This window comes from Taudactylus pleione, unplaced genomic scaffold (assembly GCF_031769625.1).
Source record: "Taudactylus pleione unplaced genomic scaffold, aTauple2 ptg000018l, whole genome shotgun sequence".
Classification (NCBI taxonomy): domain Eukaryota; kingdom Metazoa; phylum Chordata; class Amphibia; order Anura; family Myobatrachidae; genus Taudactylus; species Taudactylus pleione.
In genome coordinates, this window is record NW_028284420.1 from 6289009 (window position 1) to 6311964 (window position 22956).

At 44.4% G+C, this 22956-nt stretch overlaps 1 protein-coding gene across 3 annotated transcripts in view; it reads left to right on the forward strand.

Moving 5' to 3' along the window:
- Window positions 1–22956, forward strand: part of GHDC (GH3 domain containing) — a 69194-nt gene that overhangs the window by 37184 nt on the left and 9054 nt on the right. Inside the window, exon 9 of one of the 3 annotated variants that reach the window (XM_088442464.1) lies at window positions 14657–14991. The exons of the other annotated variants lie outside the window; for them this stretch is intronic. Coding sequence (XP_088298590.1) covers window positions 14657–14665 — 9 coding nt within the window. The 3' untranslated portion in view covers window positions 14666–14991. Of the gene's footprint in view, window positions 1–14656; window positions 14992–22956 lie in introns of those variants that run through there. 3 annotated transcript variants of the gene reach the window in all.

Here is a 22956-nt window from a genome sequence, read left to right on the forward strand (position 1 = left end):
TTGTCGCCTGGAGCATTGGTTGATTACATTTGGCCTCTATTTGACGTAGTGTGCGTAACGTCGTTTTGCTCTTGGGCCAAATGTGTGTGTGTCCCCTTTTATGTTTTGTGTTGCTTAAATTTGTGATAATGACATGGCCAGCATAAAATGATGTATATTTTTGATGTTATTATTTGCAGTTACAACATATCATGACAATACCCCGGCATGTAAGCATCAATGGATGGTATTTGAAAGCAAAGTTACATATATTTTTTTATTGTTTGTTGTAAAAAGGCTGACCTTCCAATGTTGTCATTTCAGGTTGATTTGGGTCGAATTGTTCTGGCCCTGCTCCCGGAAGCCGACCAACCTCAATCTCGTCCCAGGCGTTGGCATCGTAGGCGTGCAAGGCCCCAGATATTTCGAACACGTGTCACCCTTTTTGGAATGCCAGATGATGAGGTTTTAAGACGATACCGTCTTCCTCCAAAAATCATCATAGACACTCTCTCATTAATAGAGAGTGATCTTGAGCGGCAAATTGACAGTCCTACAGCAATTCCACCACTTACGCAATTAATGGCGGTGTTACATTTCTGTGCCTCAGGATCGTTCCAAACAACGGTGGGAATAGTGGCGGGCATCTCACAATCCTCCTTTTCCCGGATCCTGAGGGCAGTGATGGAGGCACTTTTCAAGCACCTCCATCATTTTATTCAAATGCCTTTGGATATGGGTGCCCTTAGTGTGGCCAAGGCCAATTTTTACCAAATAGCTGGCTTCCCACACATCATAGGGGTTGTGGATGGTACTCACATACCACTTCAGCCTCCAGCACGGGTGGAGGCAATATTTAGAAACCGTAAACACTATCACTCCCTGAATGTAATGGTGGTATGTGATGCCTCCTTCCAGATCCTGTCCCTGAATGCAAAATTACCAGGAAGTGCACATGACTCCTTCGTCATCCGGCAATCAGGGATATGGCACAAATTAACCAACCTACAAGCTGGTGATGCGTGGCTTCTGGGTAAGTGGAGACCTTTAGTACTTTACAATGTTAAGCTACATACAGAGTGAGCCTGATGTTGTCTTTTCATTTTCACAGGAGACAGTGGCTACCCTTGCACGCCCTGGCTGCTCACTTCTTATTTGGCTCCCACACCAGGGCCACAAAGTGAGTATAATTCCGCACTTACTGCCACCAGGCAAGTGGTGGAGCGCTGTATCGGCCTTTTAAAAGGCCGATTCAGATGCCTCCACCGCTCTGGTGGCGAACTCATGTATTTGCCGGATATGGTTTCGAAAATTGTGGTCCTGTGTGGGATATTTCACAACATCGCCATAAGGAGTGGTGTCCCAATGCAGCCAGAGGATGCCTTACCTGAGGATGGCCCCCCCGAGGTTGGTCGGAGGTCAGTATGTGGGGGGGCCATACGCGATGATGTGGTGGCCAGATTTTTTAGGTAATTATTTGCAAAAAACCAGTGTTGATACCTAATGTGTTTGGGTTTGTTTGAGAGCATCTAATTTTTTGCTAATTTGTTTCTCCCTCTTCTGTTTTTTGACATAATGTTTGGCACTCCAACGATGACTACTTCCTGCTACCCTTACCAAACCTGTATGTGGATATTTTGTGGCTATATTCTTGAACACTTATTGCCACGCCATATATGTGGAATCATGTTGGCATGGTCCTTCGTCAACCAGTTCTTGATTGTATTTTTTTAATGTTTGTTTTTTGGTATGTGTTGTATTTGAGATTATCACTGTGTGTTTTGTTTGTGAGTGAACACTTTGAATTTTCTGTTAGGTTGTTAATACATTTTTTTAGAGTGAAATGTTGTCCCTTTTTTTGTAACGTTACCACCAAGTGTAACCAGGTTCACACACGTAACATTTGACTAAGGGGTAATCCAGTACTGACGCCATTTGAGCCAAAATGATTCCTTTATTCAGGGTCCAAACCAACACCAAAAGGAAGCCTGTACAATCCTTTGGCGTCGTAATATTGCCCTAAGCTGCTTGCACACCAACTAGGAACCTGGAAAATGTTGAAATATCTAATTGTGACTACACCAAAAAAGGGAAATCAGATTTGTACTGTTAGGTGTTTCTTGTGGCTGTTTGACCCAAAAATACAACACACACTCTTATTGGCCAAAATGTGAAATCCTTGCATGAACACTCTACTTATGTCAGGGTAAACAATATGTGGTTGGGACAAAACGAATGAGCCAGAACGTAACTTCAAACAAAACAATTTATTTACAGAATGTTGAAAAAAAAAAAAACTACTCCCTAAGGAGGACCGACATACGGTCAAGGACCACCAGCCCCCCGATGATTTGGCTGTGCATCTGGGCCACACATCCGGCTAAATTTGCCCGAAGCCTCTGTCCCTCTGTGGGTGAGAAAAAATTGGGGATTAATACAACAATAGTGAAACCACATAAAAAATCAATTGTTAAAAAAAAAAACAACAAAAAACTTTATTACAAAACTGCATTAAAAATCATCACACTAAAATGGTGTAGGGCAAAAATACAAGGCCTATGTCCAAATTCAGACAGGTGTGCTATGTGTATGTTGAAAAAAGCAGTAACAGGTTACGGCAATCGACCAAAACCACTTATTTTTGGGTTAAACACACAAAAAAACAAAAAATATAAACAAAAAACAAACAGTTTGTGTCGATAACAACCAGCAACAAAAAACATACCGGAAGACCCAACGCCAGCTACAGAAGGCCCTCCATCGTCCTCCTCGGAGGTGGGTCCATTCCCCAAAGGTCGGGGCGGTGTAATGACCGACTCCGGGGAGGGGGTCATTCGAAGAGGGGTGGTTGGAGGAGAGGGGGAATTGGGACGGAGGGGAAGGAGTCCAGAAAAATCTGGCTGAGGGTGTAGGAAGGCTGGGGAGGAGGGGGGAATAGGGGAAGGAGTGGAGTTGGAGTGTTGGCTGGGGGTGGGGGAGAGTGGCCGTGCTCGCCGTCTGGCGGGACGCTGATGGCGTAGTCTTCGCTGGGCCCCTAAAAGATGGAAAACAAATTGTGGTTAGTTCCAACACAAATCCGCAAAAAAAACCTATTTCCAATGCACCCCCAAAACCAAACCAAAAAAAAAAAGACTAGAATGAATAAATATGAAAGACAGGGAAAACATGGCCATGCAGATATGAGGAGAATGAATAAATATGAAAGACAGGGAAAACATGGCCATGCAGATATGAGGAGAATGAATAAATATGAAAGACAGGGAAAACATGGCCATGCAGATATGAGGAGAATGAATAAATATGAAAGACAGGGAAAACATGGCCATGCAGATATGAGGAGAATGAATAAATATGAAAGACACGGAAAACATGGCCATGCAGATATGAGGAGAATGAATAAATATGAAAGACATGGAAAACATGGCCATGCAGTTAGGGCCACAAAGACAAACATGAAAACCACAATCCATTAAACTTACTCGCAGCAATCTGCATGCGAAAGCATGCCAGCAAGCGGGGCGTCCGCCGTTGCAGGTCCGACCACCTGCGCTCCAGCTGCCCGATATGGCGGCGTGAGCCGAAGGAGCGCAGGCGGGCCCGAACCTCCGCATATGCGGATCGCTTCTCCCGGTTGGTGATGGGTGGAGGCTGGCTGGTTATCCGCCGATCCATCACCTCCGTAAGCACCAGCAGCTCGCGGTGAATGCGGAGGCTCTCATGATGGCAATGGAGTTTTTCTAAAAAATCATTTTTGATAAAGTGCTCAAAAATTTTATGATTGGCTAATGTATTTAGGATATTAACAGGAGCAATTCTATTGGTTAGTGTATGAGTCATGTGTTCGACAGGGCCAGAAATATGAGGAGACTTATGATAGGCTTAATGCAGTGACATGCGTAAGCAAATTAACATAAAAAAATAAACTCCATGAAATATGCAGGGCTAAAAACAAATAGACCAATTATTTAATAGGGGTTAACATGTATTTTGACAAATAAAAGCGAATTTTTAAGCCGTACGTATTCTGCGGGTAAACACAAACACGGACATAAAGTTTATTGCATTGTGTAAAAAAAAAAAAAAAAAATTAAGCTAATTGATATATTGATTGGCATGTTACGATTGAGGGAGGTAGGCAGAATAAACAAGCAGTTAATCGAAATGTCTCAGGCCAACTTCCGGGTAGTACTAGTGCGTGCGTTCCCTTCAAACCACTTCCGGGATGTATGCTCGCTATTTGGCTCGCTCGTTAGTTAGAGGAGGGGTCGCCTGAGTTTGGGGAGGATGTTTTGATGCGAATGAAAATACGAGCGTGTGCCAGAATTTAAATATTTCTTTACGTTCGCCCAACGTACGAACGGCCACTTGCGTCCGGGTCTGAATCAGGCCCAAAGAGCCCAAGCGACGGAAGTCCTTACTAATGGGTGCTTGAATGCAATAATCGGATAGAAAATGACTAATAAGGCTTGCATATCTTTAATCTACAATGTGTCTGCAGTTATGGGACACTGTAGTCTGCACCAGCTCCTAGTCAGCAGTCTAGCCAGCTTCATGATCTCTTGGAATGGATGAAAATTTAATTTGTTTCCAAGGAGGAGACTTTACTATCTAAGAGACCCAGGCCACAGATGAGCCTTGATTATGAAGGAGCAGACTCATCAGAGTGTGGTATAGGAGAAGACATTGAAGAAATTCCTTGTATAGAATCAGGTGACATTCGAGAGTGTACTAGAGCATTTAATATTGAGCTGGTGGAAAGTCTATTAAGATAGAATAAGTCTATGAACTATAAATATATGACTGAGCAAAGTGGTGAACAGGACCTATTGTTTGAAGATAGATCAAAGAGAAGTGTTATCTTTCATGTACATAGAATCATGAAGGAAATGGTGGTGTAAGAATGGCAGAGTTTGTATAAATGGCTAGGCAGTCTTGCTTGGATTGCATGTAAAAGAATAAGAATTTCCTTAGTAGGTGTACAGTACTCAGAGGGTTTGCCGCAGTTACAGAACTACTATCTAGGTCTAGGACAACTATTTCACTAGAATACGGAGCTTCATTTTAAGATGCAAAGAATAAGATGATGGAAATATCTTTTTAAAAAATTGCATATTTCTACAGCTCTCTCATTAAAATCAGTTATTGCAATGACTCCAGTTTCCCAGGCCTTACGGTTGTAGAGTTCTTCAATGCACATAGATCTAGCAGAAATAATCTCAAAGCAGTACTTGTTAAGGAGTTTAGAAATAATGCAGTAAGCAGTGAAATATTTATGTGAAGCGTCTCTGGATGTGGAAACATTTTTCGACCAAGATCTATGGCTGCTGGCGTGGTGAGCCGAGGGTTGCGTCTGCGCTCTTGGTCAGCAGGCGCACACTCCAAGAATAGATTGGCGACATTAACCTATGGAGGCTCATTGTTATTTGGTAACAGGCTTGATTCTATGATACAGAAAATATCAGGGAGAAGGTCTAGTAGACTACCACAGGATAAGCGGAATAGATACTCTATGCTAACATCTAGACAACAGTTTAATGAAGTCAGATGTTAGAGACAAGGTCAGCAATACAGTAGAAAATATTGGTCGCAATGACAAGGCAGTCCTTGCGTCAGACCCTAGGCAGATCCAATCCTAAACAGCATTGACTATGCCCGGTACCTACCAACTATACCAGTAGGAGCTTATGAGAGTCGCAGAAGAGTGGAATTTCTCGGTTCAGGACAGATGGTTAATGCAGGTGATAACTGGTGGTTACCATATAGAAATCAGGAAGAGTCCCAAAATGAACAAGTATGTGATGTCAGACAACCCTATTACGATGGTGGAAGTCAGGGCACTAGAGGACGTTTAAGAATAGTAATCAAATTACAGGCAGTGAGGGAGAGGAAGAGTATTTTAATCACGCTTGTTCCTGGTAAAGAAACCTAGAGATTTCAGAACAATACTGGATCTGGGGGAACCAGGGGCAGAACTATGGGAGACAATGGAGGTGCCTGCCGCCGGGCTCCAGCACTGAAGGGGCACCTCCTCCATTGTCCACAACATATTCACCCCACTTATGGCTGTAACAATGTACCCGGAGTGTACCGTCACGGCCGCCTTATACATGGCACCCCTTCCCAGTACCTGAGAAGCCACCAAACACTAGTGGAGAGCTCCATGTCAGACCATCAGCTGCTGCCTTCGTCTATCTATAGCCTGTCTGCATGCGCATTGCTACATTACAGTGTCAGGCGCAGTGACGGGGGGGCACCAAATTATAACTTGCCTCCGTGCGTCTGGGATGAACTTATGCCACTGGGGGGAGCTAAACAAATATTTCCTAGTAAAACAATTCCGCATGGAAATATTAAAGATAATCCTAAAGGGCACAAGAAAAGAAGATTTTCTAACCTCAATAGATCTGAAAGATGCTCATTTTCACACTACAGTCTACTGGCAGCATCAAAGTTATATATGATTCTGTGTCCTAGGAGACTATTTCCAGTTTATATGCCTCCCATATAAACTGGAAAGCAAGGAATATCTGTCTGGCAATATCTCGATATACTAGTTTCAGGAATATCAAGAGAGATGATACAAGACAGGTTAAACTGCATGACACTGCCACATTACTACATGATTTGCTACATGGCCATGTCTGGATTAAACATTGGGACAAAAGCCAAATAAAACCAGTGCAGAAAATAAAGTTCCTGGGTATACAGATAGATACTTTATAGTACCAAATTAAACTCTTAGAGAAAATATGCAAAAAGATTCAGACATTATCTGCATTAGTCCAGCGGTGCAGCAAAATCCAGCTAGCACGGGACTTCATCTTCTCAGCATGATGTCTTTAACTATAGACATAGTTCTATTGGCAAGATGGCGAATGAGAAAGCTACAATGGAATATACTAAAGTACAGACACAAGAAATTGCATCTACATGATCAGGCACAATTGGAATAATCCACAAAAATGTCTAACTTGGTGGAGAAGTTACAACCACAATAACTGATATTAACAACAGCCGCAAGTTCAGTAGGATGGGAGGCACATCTGCTGTAGCATGTAGCGCAGGAAAAGTAGACCCAACAAGAGAAATTGTTCTCCAATCAGCAAGAAATGAGAGAAGTATGGAGAGCAATCAGTCATTTTCAAGATCTTCTGAAGGGAAGTGTTTTCCGTTAATGTGGCAGTGTCATGCCTGAGGGTTGGTTTGGTTTGGAACAGGTGTGGGAGGCTGATTTGAGAGGCGTGAAGGAACTGAGGTGGCTTGAGCCAGGACTTCCATGTGTAGTGATGTGAGGAGGTAGAGATACGGCAGTGGATGATTGGCTCGAAGGAGAGAACAGGAATAGAATGTCTTTATTGAACAGCAGGTTGGAATGGGACTGGATATATATTTCTGAAGGAATGGGCAGAATCGGATTGGGACCGAAGATGCTGGATTGAGAACTGCATTGGTTTGAGATCGATGTTGATGAATTGAAGAACTTGGTGGATTTGAATCCGATGTTGATGAATTGATGAACTTGATTGGTTTGGAACCAATGTTGAAGAATTGAAGAACTTAATTGATATGAATGCAATGTTGATGAATTTACGAGCTTGATCGGTTGGAACTGATGTAGGCTGTAAGAACGAGTCTCAGTGGTGTGCAAGATGGTATAGGAGAATTGTTTGCCAGATATAAGAACTGGATATAACGGACTGAGGGCTTGATTCACTACGGATCGCTATAGCAATCGCAGATGTGATTACGCACGCAGGTTTGCTGTGATAATATGCTAATGACTGCAGTCCCAAAGCTATTATAGAGACGCCTAAAGTCAGCATAGAGACGCCCACTACCGCTTTCGCACATCCATAATATTTTGCATTCCTGCCTATACATCGGGAACATCGAGTAACATCAGCCCCTCCCGCACAATTACAACATGTCTGACCTTACTCAGAAATTGCTAACCTCGTCACATGCAGTGAGTACACAAGCTGCGTATTCCGTCGCAGTGGCTAATTTCTGCACGCCCAAGTAACGGCGTTCAAATGGACAGGCACGCCTGAATTTCTCCGACCACTCCCCTGTCACCATCCCCAAACGCTAACCTGATATCACTCACTATGCGTTGGCTTTGTATCTGCATAGGTGAATGCAGTGCAATCACAATGCTAACTCAAGCACACGCACTGCGGTGCATACGATTGAGCAGTACGCAACAATCGTCCAAGTGCATATACTATCGCAATAGCAATCCATGCTGAATCTGGCCCTGGGACCATTCAGATACAGAGTACCTGGGAATTTAGCACAGAGCTGCAACGCAACGGAGGCCGGTCAGGAAATGGAATTTATAGGGGAGGATCCCCAGGGATTGGATGCTGCGATCAGCTGGTCTGGGAGCAGCGCTCTGAGTGGAGGAAGAGCGTCAGGTGACAGTCCAACATGGCTGCACCCATACTGTAGTTTAGGAGGGAAATCTGGTGTGCAGCTTGTGTGCCATCATGCTGAGAAGACACGCTGTGAGCAAGGAGCTATGCCAGAGCTAGCCCTAGGCATACTAGGCAAATGCCTAGGGCATTTGGAATACATAGGGGCATGCATTCCCAGCCTAGGGTCAGCTCAGCTTGACAACGGGCAACAGCGGGACCGCTGGGACAGGCAGACTTCATATCCGATGTTGCTGTCCTACTGCGAGCTCAGCTCTGATCATGCTGCAGCTCATACAGCCAGGGGCAGCGGGCAGTAACAAAGATCGCCACTGGAGGATGGCGCTGGGCATGCCCAGCTGCAGCAGCTCCTCCCATGGGCCTTGGCTGAGTCCAGTAGCCTGGGCCTGTCTGCAGGGAGACAAACGGGTGTGGGGGCGCCAATGCTCTTGCTGGCACAGGGCACCAAAGTGTCTAGTTAAAGCTCTGTGTGTGAGAATTGCAAAGGATTAGGGGTGATGGATGTTGCTGCTGTGATCTGTACTGCTGTTTGATTGGTGCTGGGTCAGAGGTGGAACTAGCGATGGTGCTAGGGGGCGCCACCCAAAATCTTGCCTAGGGCATCAAACTGGTTAGGGCCGGCTCTGAGCTACGCAGAGCCATCTCCGTGCTCAGTGACAGGACACTGAGTGTACGTGGCAGGAGCAGCACAGACAGGCCTCAGTACCAGCCGGGAGCAGTGTCAGATTAATGTCCACATGGGCCTGGCGCTGAAATTTATGATGGGCATATTATGTGCCACTGCAGGGGGTGTGGCAAGTGCCGTAGCAGTGTGACTGGCAATGTGGGATCATGACCAGTGCGGGGTGGTTGTGGTTTACATAGGGGTGTGGCCTGTGCAGTGTTCTGTCAGGACACTCCGGGCTGTGCTGCATTTACAGGTTCCGGCGGCCTCAGACACTCTGCGCAACAGCATGACGTTATGCACTTTAGGGGCACGGGGCCGGCACAGGGCGCTCCGGAGCCAGCCCTGCTACACCGCTGACTGTGTATGTGTAGGCCGGCTCTCCTTTGCAAAGTATAGTGCTATGGCGTCTGGTGCCCTCCTAATTACCTCTGCCTGTGAAGGGAGAGAACCATGTAGCGGTTGAATGGGCGGTACTCTGGACGGCTTGTATAAAACACACTAAAATCTATTTAAGTTATCGACATTTCAGAACTTGTATTCATCCTTTCGGTAATCCTGACATGAAAATTTCAACATTAGGGTTAGGCTACATGGGGGGGTTAGGCTACGGGGGAGGAGGAGGTTAGGGAAAGGCACTATAAGATAGGGGTAGGGATTAGGGTTAGGGGGAATACTGACCGGAAGGCTGGAGCTACAGAGGTCATGACCGCTGGGACCCGTAAGCCATGCTGTAGTCAAGCTCCTGTACCATCCCTATTTACCACTGTGTGTATGTATGTATGTGTGTGTGTGTATATATATATAGATATATAGATATATATATATATAGATATAATATGGAATCGGTATGAAATACCGCCGTCCGCATGGCGGTTCGATTCCCGGTAGTGCCTCGCCGACAAAAGCAGAGTTCCCGGCAGGGGAAGCCCGACAGCGCTGGAAATCCCGATCATCGCTAAGGTAAGTATAAACTAGCCTAACCCTAACCCTCCTTAGGGGTGCCTAACCCTAACCCCCCCTTCCCCGCTGCCTAAACCTAAGTCCTCCGGCTGGGTGCCTAACCCTGTCCCCCCCAGTGGTGCCTAACCCTCCCTCCCCCTAGCCTAACCCTCCCGGGGGGGTGCCTAACCCTAAGTTCCCTCCGGGTGCCCTAAACCTAAACCCCCCCCGTGGCTGTCCGCTCGCGGCGCCCGGCATCCCATCGATCGGGATGCCGGTCTCCCGGGGTCGTTGGGGAAATGTCAGGCGTCTACATCTAGCTGCCCAGCATTTCACCCTCGCCGGGATATGACAGTTGGGAAGCTGGCTGTCTGTATTAAGGCAGCCGGTTTCCTGATTGTATATCATATATATACATACATACGTGTGTGTGTGTGAATATGTGTGTGACATATATAGTTCAATGATGTAGGCACTCCCATTCGTATGTAAATAATAGCCGTGGTGCTCACCCAATGGAATGGATATTGTGGCAAAATGGTGTCACTCTCCGGACTTAGATGGGTGGCGGTTGCTGATGACGCCACAGGAGTCGCCGTGTTGTCCAGGCAACAGAACGCACAACACCAAGTGAAAAAAGCATGAAAGAGCATGCTTATTACCATTGCCAAATCCATGCATATAAATATGAAAAAGAACAGGAAGTGAGTTAAAAACTGTGGCTAATAACATATTACAATCCGCTATCTCAATTTACTTAATTATACATTTCTAATATGCAATAGGTACAATTAACAGGGTATATACACAAGCCAATCAAGGACCCCCTGTCCTACATAATATAGCAATATATAAATACAGTGATGTGTTTAAGAAGAGCTGGGTCAATAAGTGCTCATATATGGGCTATCACACAGGAGATATGTATTTAGGATATATATACCCTCTTAAGGAGGCCAATGGTGTAACAGTTGTATGTTATGTCACAGAAATGCTGAGAAAGTAAGCTGGTCATTTAGACCTTTAGGTTTGACTGTATCTAGCAGAAAGATCCACTTGGTCTCCAATTGCAAAAGTGCCTTGTGTCTATCACCTGAAACTGAGCTGGTTTGGGATGAGTTGGACCGCAGAGTGAAGGAAAAGCAGCCAACAAGTGCTCAGCACCTCTGGGAACTCCTTCAAGACTGTTGGAAAACCATTCCAGGAGACTACCTCATGCAGCTGATTGAGAGAATGCTAAGAGTGTGCAAAGCTGTCATCCAAGCAAAAGGGGCTACTTTGAGGAATCTAAAATATAAAACATATTTTGATTTGTTTAACACTTTTTTGTTTACAACATAATTCCATGTGTGTTCTTTCATAGTTTTGATGTCTTCAGTATTAATCTACTAGGTTGAAAATAATTTAAATAAACAAAAACCATTGAATGAGAAGGGGTGTCCAAACTTTTGACTGGTACTGTGTATGTGTGTGTGTATATGTGTATATATATATATACTGTATATAAAATAGATATTTACATACATATATACACAGGGGCCAGACATTACACTGATTGATCTTGACACCGCTATGGAGCAGGACGGTACAGGGGACGGAGCCTCAACTTGGCCGGTGTATCCTCCAAGAGGAGGGGACAGGTGGGGGTCAGAATGGGCTAAGCTGTTTCTGGCGGCTGTTGGGTGAGTGAACTGGGTTGTTCGTTTGTGGTGACAGGAAAAAAAAAATATATTTTTTCCTGTCTGCACTGTAGTCTGTGTTGGTCTATTTTCAATGGGAGGTCTGGAGCTGCAGCTCCACCCACCCCATTGTTAATCCGGCCCTGGCCGGGAGCGATGTGTGAGTTGATGGCTGCACTATCCAGGAGTGATGCATAGCAAGAGTGGGCCCCAGCACTAGTCTGGATAGGCACCGGAGAGGTAAGAAAGTGGTTTTTAAGGGCCGGAGCATGACCGGTAGTACTGTAGCTTATCTGAATCACCAAGGTGGTGCCAGGACCAGACTCTGATGGGTGAAGTAATGAAGATCATTATGGGCATATAAATACCTAAGTTCTCTTTCTGCGCTTCATGTGGCAGGCATAGAAAATAATGTCCGACTTCCTCAGGAGAAAGACTATTCTCCCAGGAGAATGTGAACTGAATATGTGTCAGATCCTAGTGAAGAAGTTTGTATGCCCAGAGATAGACCTAATGACAACAGACCTAACTACAAAACTGCCTCCCTTTTTTTTGACAAGAACTGCTTCCAGGGTCACAAAAGCGTAGATGCTCTTTCACTAAGATGGGCCTTTTATCTAGGTTGTGTGTTCACACCATTTTTCCTGATAACTCGTACTTTGAAGAAAAACAAGTGTAAGTGGTAGCAATACTACCCTACTGGCCAAGAAGAGCATGGTTCTCAACCACTCTGGAAATGGCAATAGAAGAAATTTGGTTATTTCCAACCAGGTCAGATCTATTGCACCAGGGCCCACTTCTTCATCCAAATCTGGCGGGCCTCAGTTCGACATTTTGGAGGTTGAGCCAACATTGCTGAAGCAAAAAGGACTTTCTGACCATTTAGTTTAGGTCCTACTACAGACAAGAAAAAAAAGTCATACTACAGATTCTGGAAAACTTTTTCTACTGGACAGGAACGAAGTTTGAAAATGAACACTTCTCAGGTTCTGCAGTTTCTGCTTGATGGCTTTATTGAAGGATTAAGACAGTAAGAATTCCGATATTCACTCTAAGTGTTGTTCTGTATAGGAAGCCAGCTGAGAAGGAGTTAAGTAAAAGATTCAGCCAGACAATAAAAATAATTTGTCCACAGATTAGATCATTTGTAGCCCCATGGAATCTAATTTTAATCCCTTGATGTTATCTCCATTTGAGCCCTTTCCTTGAGGAAACTTCTTTGAAGTATCTGACCTGGAAGGTTGTATTTTAATTGCAATCACATCAGACAGAAGAATGAGTGAACTACAGGCCCTGTGGGCAGTAGAGCCTTTTCTGAATACTATGCCAGACAGGGTTGTACTGAGAACAAATCGCGATTTTTTTTTACTGAACGGTTAAGGGAATAAGGAAAAGTTGTGGATCAATGAAACAGACCATTTCAACAGAGAATTAATTGTCTTTATCTCCCCTACACACTAGATGATATCTTGAGCGATTTGGCCGATTCCGACTCATTTGAACGACAAATCGTTCATATCGTCCAGTGTGTACGCACAATGTCGATGCAGATCTTTTGTACATGCACAAATATCTGAGGATGTAGCTTGTGATGACGTCTAATGTGTACCCAGCTTTACAAATATGGATGCCAGATACCTGATATACTTAAAGGCACACTTGACTAGGGCAGTGTAGACCTCATGGGCTAGGAAGGCTCAGGCGTCAATAAAGTATATCTGCAGGTAAGCAGCTTGGTCCTCTCTACACACCTTCACAAGTCACTATGTTTTAGATGTGGTGGACTCCCACTTTGGAAGTCAAGTTCTTCAAGGGGCAGTTAAATAAATAAATTGCACTTGTATAAGCACATACTTTGAAGTCTTGACTGAATATTAAACCTACCTGTATTCTGTTTTGGTACATCACGGATGAGCGAAGAAGAAAACAGCGGCTTATACTCACTGATGATTGAATTAACTCCAGTAGTTTTTTTTTTTTACTTTTATACTTATTTTAATTGATTTATATTAAACTTACAATGGTTTTATTGCCACACACATAATACACACATCAGAGCTCTACAATACACCATAGTAAGGGCTGCCATAGAGCATCTCATCGATGAGCATAATCTGTTGTTTTCTATTCTTCTTTGTAATTTTTTCACAGAATTCAATCTTTGTTTTCTTTTTGGCTTTTGAGATTTAGAAACAGAGAGGGTGAATTCCTAAAGCTGGGCATACACGCTACAATTACCGGGCCAATCCGCCCGATATCCGCACGATAATTGTAGCGTGTGTGGCCGACCGAGGGTTAAATATAGTTTGGTTGGGTATGCCGGATCGTCCAGCATGCCCGTCCGATGCGATATCTGCAAAATAAAAAAAAAAGGCCGCATCGGGCAGTGTATGCCCAGCCGCGGCCGACAGACAGACATTTCCCCTGTTCCTTCACATGGAAGGAATGGGAAATGTGTTCTCCGTGAGACATCTCACAGTGTATGCCAGCGATATCTGCAGGCTGACAGGCTACCAGATAAAATGTCTGTCGGCCTGGCAAGCATTTCATCTGGTCATACTGTATATGCCATTATTCAGCATTATCAAAGTTCACAGTTTCTGATTCCAAAATAGAACCAGATAGTGTTTATGTTTATATCATTTTACAGGGCTCATGTATCTGTAATAGAAGTATGAATCATTTCTTTATTAGCTGGTAAACACTGTTAAATAGTAATGCTATTGAATTTTTTTATATATCTGTCATTATTTTATTATTTTGAACAGATATGCCCAACATTAGTAATACTGTATTGACTGCAAGTGTTCCTATTGCTTCTCTTAAAAATAAATGGTATTATGCAGATACATGATGATTTGTAGAAGGTGACAGACATTTGACATTGCTTGTTAAACAATAACTTTTTAGAAACTCCTGTATACCCCAGTAGACGCTGATCCCTGTGCTTCTCCCAGGTAAAGTGAATTTTATGGTTGTCAAGTTGGTTGGACACAAGCCACGGATCATCGGATCAATTTAATTGACAACTATAAAGAGGATTCTGCTGCTGGTGCCCGGCACACAGCAACCGAGTCTCTCTCCAACACAGGTTTCACCGAGTTCATCTGTTCATGCTGTTGGAAGGGGCCAGCACATCTTTCTTCCTTCAAAATAGTAATTATGTGATACACAAGTGATGTTTATATGTATAACTATAAACTCCTGTAAATATTCAGCATAGACAGTGAGTTCATAATTGATGTTTTCATTAGAAAAACTATTTTATAAAGAACTATTGGGTCTACTCATGTAGAAGTGAAAAGCCCTCTATCAGTGATAACAGGGCTTTTTCCTGCTTCCTCCGATTCAGAGAAAGTTAACGTGGAGAGCGCTTCCCCAATTAGTGTAGATATCGCTTCCCCATACACTAGTGTGAGGAGAACGATTCATAGAAGCTCAGCTTTCCGTTTCACTTCTCCAACAGCATCCCCCAGTGCAGGAAGGCATAAGCAGACTTGTTAGGGGAGAAGAGCCGAGAATACAGATGCCTTCCTGCCTTCTCCCTATTCTCTCCGCCCCTTCTGTGGCAGCAGCTAATCAGAGGAGCCCAGGACATATGCATATGCCGGCAGAGGCGTTGAAAGGCCGGCCGGGTGAAGGGGCATGGCCTAATCACGAGAGGCGTGGCCACGCCCGCTGGGGAGGGGGGCGCTGTGAGCCCCTCAGTCCAGTGCAAAGCTAAGGGGGGCACAATCAACGTGATGACTTCCTCCCACAGGCATAGAAGGCAGCCGTGAGCAATCTCCCACTGTGCAGCCCAGCATACAGCAGCGTGCTCTGGGCTTCTGTGATTTAAGAGTGGAGGGGGGGGTCGGCGCAGGGCCCCTCCAGCAGCCCGGGTAATTAGTACCTGCTCCCCATCCTCTGGGGCGCCCCTGTATGCCGGGCCCCCTCCGCCTGACTGCCCGGTGCCCCAGTGCCCCCTCACTCTGCCCCTAACCCGGCCGCCCATTGATCCCTCATACTGCCCTACAACAGCGGCTGCTATATCTTAGTAAGGTTACCCGACATTTGCATATACCTGGTCACCACCTCTTAACTGCTAGTGCCCCCTCGTTCTGCCCCACACCAGCCACCGATATATATTAGTAAGGTGTCCTGACATGCATATGCTGGGCCACCAACTGTTAACTTCCCGCTGTCCCCCCCGCTCACACTGACCCACACCAGCCATCGCACTGATGTGAGATGACCCGGCTGCTGGCGCATGCGTAGAGGGGATAACCTTACCATATCCAGAGGACTGCAGGAGAAGCCTGCGTCACCTGAGCCCTGGTTACTGGATTGCATTGCATGAATTTATACTAAACAAAGATATATATTGCATTGGAGTGATGCAATATATAGTGAAAAATTAACATATTTTTACATGAATAAATAAAGCCCTAAAGATCCAGCAAATTATTACTGATTTTAGAGGTAAGCTTGGATTTCTGAGACCTGCATAAGTACCTAGTGCCGTATGCAGCTGAACGCAGATTCTTGATGGTCGGGAATCTGTGCAGGAGCCAGACCTGTACTGTGCATGTGCAGTACGGGTCCTGCATGTTCGCATGCATAGTGGTAGCAGACTGTCAGTGATTGACAGTTTGGGGGGCGGAGGGGAGGCCGGGGGCCTCCTTTTCACAAAACTGAGGCGTTTCGCCACCTTTGGGGGAGAGGGAAGAGGCCAGGATCTCCATCGGCTGACGGAGATTTCCTGGCCTCTTTCCCTCATCTGTGAAGGCCAGTCTGCGTGACCCCATGGTCACTCAGTCGGCCAGGGATCAAGCAGATGATCCGAAGCTGCGTCAATGGATGCAGGTTGGATCATTAATGCATGAAGGAGGCATGACACCTGCTGCATTAACATAATTGCAGGGATGGAATTGCAAATCTTCTTGTGTGCAGCTTTGCAATTCCGTCCACTACTGAACCCCCGCTTACCCCTTTCAGATATACAACCCGGGAATTTCTCCTGTGCAAATTCCCGGGTATTTGGTCGAGACCCCCCTTTCACACTATAGTGTCTACCCGGGTAATTCCCGGGTAGACCCCTTTCAGACAAGAGCAGGGTTTTTCAGAGTTTTACACAGAAAAATCAGAGTTTTGTCATTATAAGTGGACGTTATGCTGGCACACAATAATGAGGTCATGCAAAGGTGGGGTTTGGTATAAGGGGACTGGGAGTTATTGTTACTGTAATAAATACAAAGACTTAATATTTGAAATGTTAAAAAAATCTTTTATTTTAATAAAGGCCTTTGTTTAAGTTGCATACGAAGTTTGAATTACTTCCATATTTCTTACATAGGAAATAATGTTGTACAAAATACAACACAATTCAAAACCAAACAATAGTATAATAAAAGTGCACATTTACTTCCGAACATTGTTAAGTGCGCATATAGCTGTGAGGCATTATACAAGCCTTTAAAATAAAACAAATAGGACCAGAATTTTTTGGTAGATCCTTGTTTATACCAACTCAATATCTTTTTTAAAAAAAAGGACAAAAGCAGTAACCATAACATCTTCAACATCATCATATGGGATATGTCTAGTTAACATCACTAGATATATTTGATTATCACAGTTAAATATTTCTGTAAACTGTAAACTCTGGGTTTTTGTCAGGAGTACATTCCTGTGATAGAGTATTAGCTGGCAAAGTATCTTTAAATTGACCTTCGAGTACATTATCTAATGTATTATCTGTAAATGTTGAGGATGACTGAGGTGTTTGCGGCTGCTTGGATATATGGGATGTAGTTTGCCCAAATGCTGTGGGCGACTTTACTTGTTGCGCATACTGGGATGTTTGGCCAAATGCTGGGGGGGGCTTTGCTTGTTGCGCATGCTGGGATGTTTGGCCAAATGCTGAGGGGGGCTTTGCTTGTTGCGCATACTGGGATGTTTGGCCAAATGCTGAGGGGGGCTTTGCTTGTTGCGCATACTGGGATGTTTGGCCAAATGCTGGGGGGGGGGGCTTTCCTTGTTGCGCATACTGGGATGTTTGGGCAAATGCTGGGGGGGGCTTTCCTTGTTGCGCATACTGGGATGTTTGGCCAAATGCTGAGGGGGGCTTTGCTTGTTGCGCATACTGGGATGTTTGGCCAAATGCTGAGGGGGGCTTTGCTTGTTGCGCATACTGGGATGTTTGGCCAAATGCTGGGGGGGGCTTTCCTTGTTGCGCATACTGGGATGTATGGCCAAATGCTGGGGGGGACTTTGCTTGTTGCGCATACTGGGATGTTTGGCCAAATGCTGAGGGGGACTTTGCTTGTTGCGCATACTGGGATGTTTGGCCAAATGCTGGGGGGGGCTTTGCTTGTTGAGCATACTTGTATGTAGTTTGCCCAAATGCTGTGGGGAAATTAGCGCGCTGGTCATACTGTGATGTATGTTCAAATGAGGTGGGAGACTGAGGTTGTTGCACATACTGGGATGGTTCCCCAAATGAGTTTGGATAATTAGCTTGTTGCCCAAAATGGGTGGGTGGTGGAACATGTGTTGTTTTGTAGTGGATTGTGCTCAAGATTTGAGTGAAAAATTTGCGGTTATCGCGACTAAGCCTTTCCTGCATAGCCATCATTTCCTTTAGCAAATTACTCTGCATTTCTCTCTCATTGGCCATGAACCGGTGCAGTCTGGCATCCTCTTGTGTCTGTCATTCCGAATCCAGGTCGCGTAGTTGTTCACAAAGAATATTTGTCATGGTTTTGGTAGCAACATCAATTTTGCTCTTCTTCTTTTTACGTGTTGGCACTGTGAAAACTGAAAGTAAAAGAGAGAAACATTGAGCAACAGATGTAAAAAATATTTCAAACACAAAACAATGGTCCCAATTCAAAAAGCAGCACGTCTCTTTGCATGCGGTGCCCGTCCTCCACTACAAGATAAACACAGAAACAATACGGTTTCTACTATATGCTAGAAATGTAACTACAACACTACATAGATTAATGCAGCAGAACATAAGTTATTTGAATTAAACTTACTGTTACTGCGTAGGGTAGGCTTGTCTCCCTGGGTCTGTGGCTCGGACTCAGAATCTTGCCTTTGCATTGGAGAGATCACATCTGTGCCAGTGCTTGGTTCAATGATGATGGTATTAGATGAGTCCTCATCTGCGTCATCAAATAGGACCTGCGATAATGCCGGGCTCTGTTGGCTGCTCTCAGGAGTTGTTGAAGGCGTGCCTTTCGTTGTTGCAGACAGTGTGCCAGCATCACTTGAAGAAGATAGAGCAATGGGGTTGCATAGTGCTGTATGTCCAAAAGCGGAAGTGCATAAATCGTATAAGGGCCACTCCATCCTTCCCACACCACTGCGATTACGATTGTGGTCATGGACCTTTGTGTATTGTTTCTTTAGGCTCTTGAGCTTATTAAGGACTTGCTGCTGTGTCTTCACAATACCCCGGCTGGCCAGGATTTTGGCAATGTTGCAATAGATCATGGCTTCCTTAACAGTGCCTGTGATTTGAGCATTTATTTCCTCCTCTCCCCTCACATGTAAGAGCTCACGGACCGCCTCGTCCTTCCAATGTGCCATGATCAGCAACCACCTGTACACAGAAAAAAGAAAGATTACCGCGCTAAAGTAAACCCAGAACATTTAAATAATAAATAAGCAAATGAATAAAAAATAAATCTCTTGTATGGTGTATTAATAATGTTTTCAGTATTTTAAAATGTATGCCATATATAATAAGAAACAAGATATTTTAATAAGGTAATAAAAACAGTAGCTACACACCTGGCACCACTCTCCAAACACCTGGTACTGCACTCTCTCCTCTGTCAGCACCAAGTAGTGTTGCGGGTCTCTCTGCAACTGTTGCTGCACCCAAATCTGCCGTGTAGCGTTGCACTGCCTTTTTAGCGATATGTTTAGCTTTTATGGCGTCTGCCCTCCACTGTCTGGCTGCTGCTGATGATCTCATCAACAGGCAGCCGCATCCGGCCAATCAGGAGCTGTTTGGTGAAGCACGGTAGTAAATTCCCAGGTAGCACCATTCAGACAGAAGCAGGGTAATTTCCCGGGACTTAAGTCTCGGGAAAAACCCTGGTCGATTGCAGGGGCGGCTACCCGGGAATTTAGCTGAGGCAGGCCAAATTCCCAGGATTCTCGAGATGTCTGAAAGGGGTATCAGTCATATCCTTGTTTTGTCTAGGTGAAATTGATGCTATTGTTGTTTAATGCCTTCTCTCCAGTTCTCCAGTATAGTGCTTTTCCAATGCAGAATTTGTGAATATGAGACTCAAAGTAATAATATTCTCATATATTTTATAGTCTATGAATAGGGAAATTACTAAGTGTATTTATGTTTTTGAAATCTGTTCTGTTTATTGGTGCTCATGGGTAGGTTTGGGAAACTCTGAGCTAATTAGTACAAAGAATAAAAAGGCATCTGGAAGAATATCGGCTCTCCCTGACTAATTAACTAGTTCTCTAAGTTGACAATGCCAATGGCTGTTTGCCGAAACACATTTATTCATGTGCACTGTCATTTTTTTCCTGCACAGTTGATACATAATGCCAAATTCCATCCCTGAAGTCAATAGCAAGCCAGCTTGTTAGTACTCTAATTAACAGGCAATCCATTATCATATTAATACTGTATATATATCCGTACAGGAGGTGGAAACACCAAAAGTGTCAAACCAAGAGACTCCATATGGGTACAACTACGGAGGCAATAATGGAAATAATATCACAGCATGCTGTTAGTCAGAACCGGCAATTATGTCACTTGCTGTTGCTGAGATCTTGATTTTTATTATGAGTTCTGTAGTTGTGGTCACATGCTATTTATGTCATCTGTGGGCTGGTCCTAGGGTTGCTTCTCATTGGTGCCAGCTGTCTTTAATAGCCACCTGTCACGGACATACATTGCTGGTTATAGCTACACATGTTCCTGCTTCTACTCTGATATCTGCTGTGTCTGATGTCTGGTTTGATCATTTGCCTGTGGCGTAACCTTGTCTTGTCTGCTGCCTGGTCCAACCTATTTACTATGACATTAATTCTGCCTGTTTACCACTTGGACCGACTTTATGCTTATGACCTCTACATACTGCATGGACTAACCACATGCTAGTCTGTGTTTTGCTTTCATTTCATTGACTGCAGCATAGCATTTTTATTACAACTGGCTGATCAGTGATTAGTTTCCTACCTGCACTACTTGCTCTACACTGCACCATCAGACAGTGCTGTACTTGGTGCCACTCTGCTTTGCCCACTGCCGCTGCTAACAAGAATTTCTACATATTACTCAAACCACACAATATATTTTTGCTCTATACTGCCAAATTGTATTGCTGGCATCCTTCCTACAACTAGACTACTGTCTGTTACTGCTGTATATTTACACTATACACTGTCTGCTGAATTCCACTGGTGCTTCATTTCCCCTCGCTTCAGTGGTACAGATGTGTCCTCATACACCTATCCTTTTTGCACCAAATGGCATGAGATGCCTGGCACAATCCCTGTGCTTGTGCACTTTTTGCTCAATTTTGCTACTTTTTGCTCACTTTTGAGTCTTAGTACTAGGTACTTGGCATTAGTTTCTTTTGGTCGCAAAAGAATTAGTATAAAGTAACTAATAAAGCATAATGATGCATGGCGCAGGTCACTTGTATAAGCCCAATCTCTTGCCTGTTTACAATTTTGCGTCTTACTTTGTTTAAAGTCTACTTTTTGTTATTTTTCCCTTCGTTGTGTTACATTTTTCTGCAATTTTGCATCTTAGCTCACTTATAAGGGGCATCAGTGGGATTTGCTCTGGTACCCCGGCGGCACCCCCCCCTTAGGACTAATTAAGCAATTGGAAGTTTCCAATTAGCTTAATTAGTCCATAATTCCCTTCTGCAGCGCTGTCTTCTGCATCCAGCGCCGGGAGCCGGCTCTTCTGCAGCAGGGTGAGTATGTTAGTGTGTGTGTATTAGTGTGTGTGTTAACCCCGGTGTATGTGTGTGTCCCCCAGTGTTAGTGTGGCCCCCCCAGAATGGGTGCTGGGAGAACTACATCTCCCAGCAGCCCTTGCCCCTCCCACCAGCCCCTGGAGCCTATCAGCAGCCCCCGGGACTCCCAGAAGCCCCCTTTCCAGTGAGAAGATAGATGGGAGTCGCAGAGACCACCGGAGACCCCTGGGCAGGTAAGTGAAGAATCCTTTTATTATTTTTTTTACGCGCTGCGGGATTTTCAGAGCTGAAAACACAGCGACCACTTTTTTGTTAATGGGAGCGCGCATACCTGCGGTATTCCAAAATTGGGCGCGAGGTTTTTACCTCGCTAAACCTCGTGCTCAATTGAATCTGCCGCATAGTGTACTAGTTACTTAGGACTGGTGTTTTGGCGCAAATGAATCGCAAAGTCTGAGGCAAACTAAACGGGATTATTTGGCACAATTTGAGGAGAGATGTGCTTACGTTGACACATCTGTACCTTGGAGTGTTACCTGCAGGTCAGTCCGTTATCCATGCCAGTATTCCATCCTGAGAAACAACACATAAGTTATCACTACTATGAGGTTAAGTGTTAGTGGGAGCCAAGTACTGGCAAATATAGCATTCCGTAGGAACGGGTTGCTGCAGGTGAGTATTCATTAAGATCAGTTTTGATAACATGTAGAGTTCTGGGACATTCTTGGCATCATGGGGGGCAGATGTATGAAGCTCTGGAAAGTGATAAAGTAGAAAGTGATAAACGACCAACCAATCTGCTCCTAACTGTCATGTTACAAGCTGTATTCGAAAAATGACAGTTAGGAGCTGAGTGGCCAATCGTTTATCACTCTCCACTTTATCACTTTCAAGAGCTTAATACATCTGCCCCATGTATTAAACAACTGACAGGTCTGGTTACTCATAGCTGGTTGTAAACCGTTGCGACTGAGAGGTGTGATAGTCGTAGTTCGTTTTTAACATGTGAACAATCTTTCATGTGTAGCGATGTCTAAGATGATCTTAGAAAATCAAGAATGAAAAAAGTTTTCCTCAGGATTACAATCTGTATTAATTTGTAATATAAGGCAAACTAGACAAGTTCTTTATAAATTCCCTTAATATGAACAGGGGGTACTCTGACATTTTAATCACGAACAGTCCTCATGTGCACTTGGTTACCAGTGCCTGGATCTTTATTGGCATGGGAAGCATAGATGTGCTCTCACACATGGCTTCTACAAGTCGGCTTTTTATTAATCAAATTTTAGGACTTGGCT